A 13,151-nucleotide genomic window follows, 5' to 3' on the forward strand; every position below is an offset into this window, starting at 1 on the left:
TTTTGTTGTACACTGCTGAAAACACTGCACTTCTAGACAATTAAATACCAAACCAATAATCAACAATTAATAATAATTAAAAAATATTAGGAAAGTTTAAGAAGCCTAACAAAAGTAATCTTTGTTAAAATACTTTTTTTATCTTCGCATCAGAAATAGAGCAAAATCTATCCTAAGGCAAACCAAAATTTCAAACCAAAGTTTCATCCCGATCTATTCTAGAAATATTTTCTTCCTTATCAAGCAAACTAAACCACTGATAAGCAAGCAGTGTCTGAGCTCTACCTGAAACAGAAAGCCTGCTTAATGCACATTGAGAAATTAAATTACTGAGGGAGGCTATTTAATTGTGTATAAGAGGATTAAATAAAAAACAGCTTTTCAAGAGGCATCAGCAGAAAAGAAGCACCACCAAAAGATCCTAAAGGTGCTTCTCTAACTTCTAAAGACAATTATGTTTCAGCTAACAGAAAAGTCCACCAAGCAGTTAAGTTTCAGATGACAGAATCACAGAATGTTAGGGCTTGGAAGGGACCTCAAAAGATAGCTGATACTTATTTTCCTTATCTTCCTTATATTTCTCTCCTTAAGTTGTGACTTAAACCAAATTAAGCTGCCAAGAATCAAAACCAGAAATGTATAGGACACTAAAATGCTAAATCAGTGATTAATTTCTGTTCAAAGTCTTACACTGATATCAAAAGAAAATGCTTTATCTACTCTTCCTAACAGGAAAGCCGTCTTTGAAATTTTCCCTTTGCCCAAAGGAAGTTGTTGAAATAGCAGAAGTTGGCTTGTGAGAGAAGGAAGTGAGAAAAGCAAGATTGAAAACAACAGAAATACAACTCAAAAGGGTCTAGATAGTATTATTAAATATTTTTTCACCCAGTGTAAGCCTTTAAAGAGAGGGAAAAAACACATGAAATTAATTTGAAGACTACTTCATAATATTTTTTTCAGTAGATATATAATTAATGGTTTGATTTTTAGCCTTTCTTGGAAAATGAAGCTTACTTCGGACATGATTTTCAGCACAATAAAGCATATCAGCTGCATGAACAAACTGGTATCCTGTTCCTCTCATACACAGCTCTGCTTCAGTGTACCCCAGGACAATCTTTCCTCTGCAAGGTAAAAACAGAAAATTGCAACACTGCTGATAAAACAACTCGCAGAACAAATGCCAATTAAGTCAATTATGGTTAGAACATTTCAGACGCAAACGCTAACTACATTTTGCTGCAGTATCATTGTGGAAGTATGACAGTTCCAATAAAAACACAGTTAACAAATCACGAAATTTTTATTAGTCTTCCAAGATGCCTCCAGTGACTAGGAACAGGTTCACACAATCATTAGATCATTAAAAAAAAAAAAAAAAGTCTACAGTTCAGCTGGCCTATTTATTCTGTTCCTTTGAACATATCCACTTAACAGCAGGCAGCTCGCATTTGTTGCGATGACAGACTGCTTAGCCCTATTTCATCATGTACTTATAGGTGCTTGCATGTAGAATTAAGTAGGGGCTTAACTTTAGTCATCTAAAACTTCTTGAATAAATTAGTATTTCTAGTAGCTTAAAATCCAAAACAGGGCATATCTCAGAACTACATCCCTTTAGCTATTCAGTGGTTTGGGATCCCTGCGTTTGCGTTTAAGCTTTCTGAGAAATGCTTCAAACAAGTACTGGCAATAGAATCATGTTTGACTCTGGTAGCTAAAATCAGAGTACTTTACTAGAGGTTAAGTAGATGAAGAACTTAATAGCATTTATGTGGGTGCTAGGAGATACGTGATAGAATGAAATAGTAAAAAAGAGAGTGAAGCAGGATTTGGAACAAAGAAATGAAGACATGGGAGTAGAGATCAATATATGCAAAAATGTGAAATGTGACAAAAATTTAAGGTTATTAAACTTAAGGCACAATCAAAAATACCAAAAGAAAAAAAAAAGTTGGTGTTTATATTTTTTTAATCTTAGAATCTATCCATTTATAGAACCAAAGAATAACATTATGGTTTATCAGTCAACAGAACACTAATTAATTCAAGTCTATGTTATTCTGTAAATAAGAAGTAAAATCCACAAGAGATGCCATGACAAGGAGTTTAAAAACTGAAAGCGTTATCAGTCACAAATAAGAGGGAGGGGAGAAGTAAAGAAGGAGGCCAGAAGCTTTTTCTTTTAAAAAAGAAACATCTTAATGGGCTCCTTGCCATGTTGATGCATAGTTACATTATGTTGATGTAGTAATGCAATATTTTTTCCAGTAAGAAAATTACTGATTTGGAAATGAGTAAAAGTTATACTGTAAAAAAGGACTGAATTTGTTTATTTTAAAGCAAATAACATTTGCATTATGTTTTACATCTATTTGAACTTTTCTGTTTGGAGGAGAAAACAAGCATGTAGAACAAAATGAAACATTTCTGTCAGTTTTAAAATTTGAAACAGATTTAAATGCTAAGCTTTTCTTCTTCACTGTTCATTAGTATTCTGTCTTCTGAGGTTTTGTGTTTTGTTTTAGGGTTCTTTTTTTTTTTAATGAATAAGGATTAGAAAGCAGCATGTCCTTTCAAGGAAGTACGCTATGAAGATCCCACTACTGTTAAGTCACTAGCAGGGCTAAAAAAAAAATCCTAACAGTTTCTTAATAATCACCTGTACTGAGTGAAATAGCAACCAGATTTCTTTTTCAGATACATACATGAAATCTATCAGCAAAGGATATTATGCAAAAATTTACACCTACTTTGCATCACAGCCTGTAGGTGTAAAATCCAGTTTGTGTTTAGTTCTGAAGATGAAGTTTTTGGTTCGTATCTCAAGGATAGATGGTGGCTGCAAGGGAGTAGCTACTGCAAACAAAGCGAGCTGAGGTGACAAAGTAGCCCCATCCTTCCCTTTCTTGTTTTGTCCATGAAGAAACTTTAACCGTCCTTGAAAATTCATAGCCTTAGAATGAGGAAAAAAGAAATTTTTTTTTTACATTGGTTATATATTTAAGAGTTGGATATTTCTGTTCCAATGTAAAGCATTAATTATTTTTTAAAAAATCTATCATATTCAAGCTTTGTAGCATGGCATACATGATAATTAACAAATACAGCATATTGTTGTTGCACCCCTGAGCACTTCACTTAGAGAGCTACTAATAAACTTATCAGAAAAAGAACTAATAAGAAGGTTTTGTCAAAGAAACCCAAATATATAATAGCAACTGCCAACTGCACCATCTAGTAGACCAGTGAATGTGGCATTATACATACACAGAAATAACCATGTTGCTTCTTTTGCATTTCTGTCATTCATTTGGACAAAGTACATAAATGTGTACAACTGAAAGATCTTTTAAAACAATTCTATTTGCAAAACGTCACTTAGAGCGTGATAAAGTCATATAATTTCTTTTAGAATCTACAGTGTTGATGAACAAAAGGTATAGTCAAAAGAACAAGCACAGAATTTCCTAAGGGAAAACCAGAGTTTTTTTAGTTGTTATAATTACTTCAAGGTACCCAACAGAAAATAATCTCTGTAATGCTTTTTAATCCACAAATTACACAGTGCTTTACAAAAGCAGATGTTTATTCATATTTCACAGAGAAAACTGAGCCATGAAAAATGAGGGAACCTGCACCTGGTTGTAACTATACATCGAAGGGGAACCCAACAGTACAATCTTTACTTGTCATTCAGTGTCATTAACTGAAACTTAGAGATTGAAGTAACTCAGATACCTATCGATATAGTTAAGTGTATATATACAAGTATACAGCCAAAGTAAGTTGCTGTATAGGGATAATACAGATTTCCAACTTGCAAGCACGTGTTAAAGTTTTTACATAACTCCATACTCACCAGGAACCCAGATGAATTATCCAGGAGGCATCGTAACCTGCAGATGAAATTTCTTTCCATAAAGGAAGAATTCTCTGGAGGAAGTTGGTCTGGGTTATAATAGGTTGCTGGCTGTGAAAAGCCATTATCTCCTACAGGAAAAGATTATTTATAAGGCTTATTTTTAGAAGAACACCTAGTGAAGGATATCTATAACAAATCACCTTCCGTCTCATAAACAAAGCATTAGGTCATAACCTCAGCAAGAACAATGTAAACTGGAAACATCCTCAGAACCTGCACTAATCACAACATGAGGTTAAGTATAAGTTTTCCTGATGAGATTTTGTTTCACAGTCTATAGTACTTGAATACCACATGCAATTTACTTTTAAAATTTTTAAGTGATTTTTTTGGTTAGGTTTTGTTCTGTCTCTCTAAGTTTATTCGTTCTGTTTGTCAACAGCCTTAATTCTAAATCAGCTACAGAAAGCTGAGCTCCCAGCAGAGAGCATACCAGCATTTCAGAAGTGGAAAGATCTGCAAAAGTGAAGCAGGCACCCAGGCAAAGTAACTGTAGGAACTGACTATTCAAAAGTGTATGGTATCAAACTACAAAATTGTTACTTTTCACAGAGCCAGGTGAAAGCTGTCAGTAGGAATGAATAAAAGGAATCATCTTTAGAGAATCTCCACAATAGATCAGTGTAAGCACTATCTCAGATCTATCTCACTATTTCAGGTAACAGATGGAAAGAGCAGCTAACTCAATACTGAAAATATCTAGGCTGTGCTAATCACGAAAACACAATAGTCACACCTCTCCAGAGGAGCATGAAGCACTTATTTTTAAAAGCAAACAACTCAAAGACATGATTGACAAAAATTGTGAAACTACATGATACTCTTCTGACACTTCAGGAGAAGCATTTTCTGTTAAGTAGCATTCAGAAAATAGACTTAAACATTTGGAATGTAAAGTAAAAAGAGAAGGTAAAACAATAAACTCCTGATAGAATACATATGTTCTGCATGAGGCTACATATACAGAAGTACCAGAGCATGTCTACTCACAGCAAATTTAACAAAGTGATCTTGTTTGTAATAAATATTAAAACAACCCCACAAACTGGTCAAAATCACTGGGAATTCACACTCACAGAAAATGAAGTAAAAACAGTTCAAAAAGTTATTTCAGAGAGTTAAATACTCTGTAATTTCAAAAAAGTCCATATAGTCCAAGAGAACTGATTGCCATGTATGGGCAAAAGAAAGCAGATTTTAAGAAAGATCCCATATTGACCTTCCAGACTTGGAGATGAAGTCAGGGAGAGCATGTCAGTTAATCACACACCACATCATGTTCTGTGGAACATAATTCTGCCTCTTGGACAGCTGGAAAAACTTACAGATAGGCTAGGTGGTTTGTACGCTGCTGAATCAAAGCCAAAGGAAAACAAAATAAAAAACCAAAAGCCAGTTTAATTTAATCTCTTACTAATTCAAGGCCCTGAACTAGAGTCAAAGGAGATGGCCAATGGCTCAACAAAAGGCCCTGAACTTAAAGCCATACAAATTGCACAAGAATACTGAATTACACAGCTTTTCAGATAAAATCAGGAGATACCTTTTTAAAAAAATTTTTATTTTTCCTTAAGAGAACTTCTCTGGAAGGTCAATTTTAGCTGAACAAACTTCAAGGTATGGAGAAAAACAGTGTATGAAAAAGGGATAATCTGAACTCACAGCCATCTGCAGAACTGTATATTGGCCAAAGCCATTATTATTATGGTCCTGTTCCACAGGTTATAGAAACTCATATTTGCAGTCAAAGACAGTTACCACCTAACTTTGATATTAGAAAATAAATTCCCACACTTGTCATATGGAAGGCTCTCAAAAGACAAAAGCAAATTTACTTTGCTATTTTCTACTGCTACAGATTAGTTTCTTTTTAATTACTTAATTCCTTGTGAGAATTTTCAAGATTCTGAGGCAGGGCTTTTCCAAGAGGTGGTGAAACGTATTAGAAGCCCTCTGAAGGAGCAGTGATTAAGAAGAAAGGGCAAAGAAATAGCTTGCAAATCCCAACTCATTTTTCAAAAATGCCAACTCTGACATCCTTGAGAACTCTGGCACATACATTACTTGAAGTCTCTTCAAAATGGCTAATAGGCTGCACGTATTAACATTTGCATTTGACAAGTATCTGCCCCAAGGCAGCTATTAAAATACTTTTCTATTTTCCAAGCAATCCCAATATTTGTGCCCCTTTTCTACTGCTGCAGCATTATTCCTGCAAGGACAACTGCTACTGAGAAAGGTGCCAGTTAGTGAGACCAAAATTGGTATCAACAATTGGCTATTGTCAGAAGAAGACTTCTCAAAAGCTGCTGGCCTGGCAGGAGCAAACTGAGAGCACTGAGTAATTTTAGGGTGCCTTAAAGGTCTTGTGTGTGTTTGCTCAAACAATTCTTTCATGGAGATTAATGAGACCTTCATTAACACATACCACATAATGGGCAACTTCAAGGAGGGGATGTAGGAAAGGACTTTAATCCTCAGTAGCAGGCTCCTCGAAGGGCTCTGATTAAGTTCTCCATCTCAGATACATCTTCTGGCAGAAGAGTGCCTACTGAGTGCAGCTCTACTATCCAATAAGCAGTGCAGGGCTTTCTGACAGCATCCTTGCTACTGGCAGGCATGCCCGTCAACAGCTCTGCCACAGGAGAGACTCAGCATTATTCTTTGGGTAAAGGCACTGCTGGAATTTGATTGTAGGTATCTTAATCTTGGTTCTCTCAAGTGCGCAACAACTTCCCTACTGAAGAGTTCCCAAAGCTACAGAACGCTTTGGTAGAAGCAGCAACACAGTCTGCAGTTTGCAAGAGGAGCAGAAAATAACTGAAAACAGGAGGGAATGGGCTTCAAGCCCAAGTCTCCTACATTTGTCAAAAGAATACTACTGCACTTTCCCAGGCAGAGAGGAGGCAGAGAGGTTTTAGTGCCAGGATCTTGGAGAAGTGACTCACTGTAATAAAGCAGAGTCTTACAGAGTATCTGTAAGCTCTGGAGCAAAACTGCCAGTAAACTCTACAGGGGGTAGAACCCATATCTCCCATGAAACTCCAACTGGAGATCACTGACACCATCAACAATGCACAGAACATGCTGTGGATTAAATCCTTTTCTTTCTCTTTAAGCTCAAGACCATACATGGTTGCATAGCAAGCAGACTTTAGAAGATAGCCCTAACAAAGCTGCACACTTGTGAACATTTTGCAAATTTTGCAAGCTTCTCTGGCAACCTGACAGGGCTGGGAGGAGTGTCTTGGAAACACAGTAAAGAGCTGAGGAGACCAGTGGTTTAGGGGCATAGCAGAGTATTGAGCGAGAAGCAAGCAGATCAGAATACACAAGGCAAAATTAGTTCCCAGACTCAGGCTGAAATCTGTGCTTAAGCCTGAGCACAATTATAATACATCTATATACTGTTAGCTGAATGTATTAAAAAAAATAAATGGATTAAATAAGCAAAACCAGGGAAGATCTTTATGATCTGATCATTATCCTTTATTGCAAATATGAATTAAGTTTAGAAAGCACGAACATCCAAATATTTTATGCTACCTGAGGACCAAAAATAATTAGCACCTTTCTCGTAAGCTAGGAATGTCACATACAACAGCCTGATTGTTTGTAATCCTGCTCAGCACTTCCATCATTCAGCCAAAACTGATGTCAAGTATTTTTCAAACACAACCTTTTGTGAATTCATATGCACTTTCTTAAGCACTACAGACCACCATTTCACTCTGAAGCAAACAGTAAGCTACAACATAAAAACCTTGTTTCTGAGTGTCAGCAGCTGTTTGCTACACTAAGTTGTATTATTAACTAGCTCTGTAGCATGTTTTCAACTGGATTGTGTAGTCTGAATCCTAGATGATATAAAATGTTGACTCCTTGATGAAAAATTGAAATACACTGAGCTGTGAGCCAGACAGGTAAATAACATCTGCAGGTTTTTATTTCTGTATCAAATAATGACATTTCCATACTACAAAACATTTAATGGGAAACTGCTAGGAGTTTCAAATCAAGTTACTTTATGAATGGTAGATTTATTAAAAAACAGACTTTTTCTGGATTAAAAAAATATCAACAACCAAGTAACATAGAGCTTTAGCTACTCATTTAAACAACTGTTGTGGAAAGTAGAGTATTACAGTTATCTCAACTGATTTGTCATTATTATCAGGCAGGCATATGCTTAAAATATTACATGCAACTATCTGTACCAATACATCTCTGTTCCAATATGTAAGCAATTTCTTTCTCAATATAGCAGGTCACTTAAGCATCAGTTAATAAAAAGTGACTATCTGATGCTCTAACAAATATACTGTTTGGTCATAAAGACTCCTCTATTTAATCTCCCTTTCTACTCCCAAGAGAAGGACTGGTCTGTCTAGCAGGCTGCATAGAAGAGTATCAGCTATGGAAGAATAAAACACTTCCATGGACAGGACTACACTATCCCACATATTATCACTGCCACTACCCCACTCTCAAGTCATGGAATGGATCTACCAGCCTGAAGAGCTTAAAGGAGCTGTTGCACCCAATAGACTGCTGATGTTCATACCCTAACAAATGTGATGTTGTGATCAGTAACGAGGAATAGCAGATGTAAAAGAGCACTCATGCCTTCAGAGAAATCACTTTCACAAACAGTGATTAAAGACAAATCATATAATTGAGGGTAAACACCAAAAAACCCCAAATTTCATCATTTCTTATGTCACAACAAAAGATACTTTCCACTTCTCATTGCTCTGTTTGCAACACAAACATGCTGCATTCCCTGCTTTGCTACTTACTCCAGGACTACTGATCAGACAAGACATTCAGTCATTTATACTCCAAATAAAAGTCTTCCAGCTGTGCTATGAATAGCAGTACTTATTTAGAATGCAAAAAACCTCAGTATCACTATTGTTGGCTAAACATATAAAAAATAAGTTTAAAACATGTTATTCTTTCCCTTGTTCATATAAAAGAATCCAAACTTTTTATATCCACCCATTAAAAAATCCCCAGCTAATCAGACAGGCAAACAAAAAACTTGGCTGCATTCTCACCTTGTAAGCTTGGTCCAGAATCTGCAGACTGGGCAGGATTTAATGCCCAATGTAGCTGTCGCTGAAACTCAGGTCTGTCTTCAGTGTGAATCAACTCAAATACACTCTGATGTATAATATCAGACTACAAACAAAAAAGGAAACTGGTGAGAAAGAGAGACTAAGAAACTCTTATGACAATATCATAGAAGTTGTCTGGTTGACAACATTGCTATGTATATAGTAAAATGGATTTTGCTAAGATATAAAAACACATATGCATGCATAATGCAAAACTGTAAGAAACAATTTTTAGCAACACGGAGAAGAATTAAGTCACACCCATGACCGCAAACATGAGAAATAATATTAAAAAAATATTGCCTAAGAAAGAAGAAAAAACCCCAAAACCCCAAACATTTTGACACGTTATTTCTTTCCTTGCTTTTACCTAAGCAAGCCTGGAACTGTTACGCTTATGTTTTGTGAAAACAATTTTACATACTAGTAAGTAAAGTACTTGCCAGCAGATACTTGGACCTGACCCATTCTAGATGCTACAGGAATGCAAAAGAAACCAAAGACCCTGAAACATACAACTTCCAAAACTAAGCCAAGTGGATTATGAGCATTGGTTTTGTTTGCCTGAAAGCTTTTTCACTCCTAAGAATGCATTAAAACCTGTAATTATTAAGCTCTTGTATCACCTCCAATTGTGTGGTTAGGAATGTGATATAAATGGCAAAATTACAACAGCAAGGATCTGCAGTTGAAAGAAATTAAGAGGGGGAAAACACTCAGAATATACAAGAAACATTTCCATCAACTGAGAGGAGTGAAATTGCCTATTTTCTGCATGGATCAAAACCTCAATCGTTATATAAACAGAGGATACTTAAAATGAAACATAGTTCTAAAGAAATTAAGATGAACTGGCAAAAGCAGAAGCCTTATTGCTTTGATGAATTCTGTAAAAGAATCAATTATTTTCCAGAATAAATTGCCAGAAATGCCGATTTCTATAATTTTAGGACTTCACTTCTATATAATGCACTTGATTTATTGGCATTACCATATAAATTTTGTGCCAAATTTGTTTTAAAAGCTTTTTTCTTCATTTCCCAACACCAAAAGAATTTGTAATCCCAGGAATAATAACGGGGCTTTTTGGATTATTCTCTCTCCCATAAGTATTCTATCTTTATTTTTTTTTTCAGTTAGCTAAAACTGCAGACTAAGCAGAGTTTCTCTATTTTTAGAAAGCAAACAAATCTATTGTTATCCAGAACTCAAAAATATAAACTGGTAACTATGACTAAGCTTCTATTATCATAAAATAAACTAATCCCATTGGCTCTCTAAGGAAGGCAACGTGCACAACTGGGTCTTGGTCTTCAATAGTGTGGTACGTGGCTTGAAAGCCCAAGAAAATCAGCCATACGTGATGTCCATCATCAACTGTAAACAACAAATTCTTGTTTTGAAGTAGGAAAATAAAGTAAATACAAGCTAGAGAACACTAACATTCTAAAAATACAAAAATCACCCTGTTGATATTTAAAATCCCAAGGCATATGGAGTTAATTTTGTATGAAAGGTTTGTATTAAAATAATTACCTTCCCATTGAATTATGTCTCACTCAGCATCATAAACTAGGTAACACCACAGTATAAATATCAAATAGTTGTTCCAGTAAAGACTAATTAAGTGTGAAAATTTACAGTCTTGCCTAACCTAACTTTGGAGACTGTATTGCTGTTGTGCTTGGCCTGAGGACCCATTTCAGCTATGTAAGTTGATAGAAAAGTGATATGGTTTTAGATTAATCCAACCCAAAGTACCTCACTGAGTTTATTACATGTCCTATCAGACTATGAACACGGATGCCCTCTGAAATCAAGTAAAACTTTTGAAAAAAATAAAGCAAAAAATAAACTTACTTGTTGGAATCCCAAGTAGTCCTGGATAGTAGAAGAGACGTAAAAAACCAGAGCATCGGATGTAACAACTAATACAAAACCATTTAATGCCTGGGGAAGAAACAAACCAATCTGTCAGTTCCAGAGACAAAATTCCAGATAATTATTATGGCTGTAAGTCTACCTGTACCCTCGTCTCACAATAAAATGTGAAGAATGAAAGACCATATTATCTAAAAGCATAAATAGTAGAATTTTTCATTGTATCTCTCTATGGTTTATGTGGCACAATGAAAAAAAAAATTAAAATGTTCTTTTGGAAGAATAAGGGAGAAACCAAAGCCCGTTGATGACTTTTAATTACTCTCGATGGTCGATGATGAGGGACAGCAGTATAAACAACTGTAGGTTTATCTGTTATCAGCCATAGTTCACACCACTTGCGTGGCTCCAGCCTTTGGCACAGCCAGCTGCTGGCAGCAGGAACAAGAGCCTTGTCACATACCCACTCCCAAAATCTGCTCTGTTCTTAGTGCAGACAGACTGAAGTGGACAGGAAATCAAGCGACCAAGATCCCCTCCATAGCCCAAGAAAACATTTTATAGCTTGCTTAAAATAGCAAACCTCTGCACAAGCAGATTGTGGCAAGTAAACAATGTTTTTGAAGAGATTTCCCCCTTCATGAAGCAGCAGACTAAGCGGCTCCTTATTCAAAGTCACGCAAAGGGCATTTATCTGAACTCCCAATCAATATGCTTCATGGCAATTGTTGTGATAGCAAACAGTACATTTGTGACTTGGCAGCTCATCTGAAAGGTGCTGATTTACTTCTATGGATTTCAGTCAGGATTTAACAAAAGGCTGTCTCAAGGGACTGGATTAAGTACATTGTGCCACTTAATTTCATCAGCTGCATTCAAAGTCAAATTGGCCAACATGCTCAAAACACATTTTGTAAACCCCTTTATTGTGCAAAATTATTGTAACTAATTGAAAATGTAAAGTAAGCAAAGAATATCCTAAATCCTTCTGTGAGAACATAATATATATTTATTATGAGAAGGCATTGCTCTTCTACAAACCTTAATGCCGAAGTCCTGCACTATGGTAACCACCACAGATGTTTTTCTGCATTTTACACAGATACTGGCTTAGTGTTTCTTGCTCTTCTGCTAATGAAGTCTATCTAATTCAAAGTTAAAGATCTTATTAAATAGTTTTAAAATGCTGTGCACCACTCCTGCTTAATATGCAGGCATTTCTTGATTTTTTCTCATAAACAGCTGTGAGCCCTATAAAACCTTCATATGTAAATTCAGTGAAGTTCATCTGAAAATAGTCTGAGGTAATAAATAAATAAATAACAATAATCTGACATGAACATAGCCAGACCAGGAAATCTTGAGTAGCTATGTAGAATCCTTAGTTTTGAGGAAGTTCATGATAATTCCTGGCGAGCAGAATTCCACAGTAGGAAGCGTTCATGTCCTCTGCTGACCTTTTCTGCGGGACATTTCACCTCAAGTGGTTGATACAAAAAGTGTGCAAGCTGCACAGTATCCAATTCTGGACTACAAGTTAAAATTGGTTATTCTGCTCTGTTTCATGCAAAGCTACCTACAGCTCCCTTTCCAGGAATTCAATCACATTTTGCAGTGGCTTTGGTACACAGTTCATCATGACACAGGATTATTATGGACAAAATCTGGTGCCTCTTGTATGTCAAAAATTCTGTAAAATGGAAGTAGTTTACCCCAAAATCTATTTGGCATAAATTACTGGAAGCTTCTTATGCAGGTACCCAAGATATACCACTAAATTGGAAATTGATTCTGATGGATGTTTTGGCAAAATGCAGTCCTAAAATAATTATCTTAAAGGCAGAATGAAATTTTCAGTGTGTTTATTATTCTTAAGCACTAAAGATAATATTTGTGCATCTAGAAAAATACTCTCAATATTTCCAATAAAAAGATAGTTAAAACCAGTGAGAATTCAGTTGTTTTAAAGTCTTCTTAGTGGCAGTCGTTTGACTTGCAATTCACTTTATAAATGTGGTTAGTTGGCAGTAGATTATGCATCTTAAATAAAACTCTGAAATAATTCAAGCAATTTTAAAGGAGATATATCTTAATTTTAAGGAAGGTACATCAATGTATTTGAGCTCTACTTCTGCAAGATATTGAACTGGTAATACAGGTTTTGCGTTAGAAATAAACATCATAACTTTCTGTTTGTTAGAAAACAGGAAAAAATGTGATGAACA

The 13,151-nt window shown here is 35.6% G+C and overlaps 1 protein-coding gene across 1 annotated transcript in view; it reads right to left on the reverse strand.

Moving 5' to 3' along the window:
* AHR (aryl hydrocarbon receptor) overlaps window positions 1-13,151 on the reverse strand; it is a 63,631-nt gene that overhangs the window by 9,738 nt on the left and 40,742 nt on the right. Inside the window, exons 4-8 of the mRNA XM_071735776.1 lie at window positions 10,906-10,995; window positions 8,986-9,109; window positions 3,863-3,993; window positions 2,754-2,956; window positions 1,015-1,124 (exon numbers count right to left, since the gene is read on the reverse strand). Coding sequence (XP_071591877.1) covers window positions 1,015-1,124; window positions 2,754-2,956; window positions 3,863-3,993; window positions 8,986-9,109; window positions 10,906-10,995 — 658 coding nt within the window. The remainder of the gene's footprint in view (window positions 1-1,014; window positions 1,125-2,753; window positions 2,957-3,862; window positions 3,994-8,985; window positions 9,110-10,905; window positions 10,996-13,151) is intronic.

This window comes from Heliangelus exortis, chromosome 2, assembly GCF_036169615.1.
Source record: "Heliangelus exortis chromosome 2, bHelExo1.hap1, whole genome shotgun sequence".
Classification (NCBI taxonomy): Eukaryota; Metazoa; Chordata; class Aves; order Apodiformes; family Trochilidae; genus Heliangelus; species Heliangelus exortis.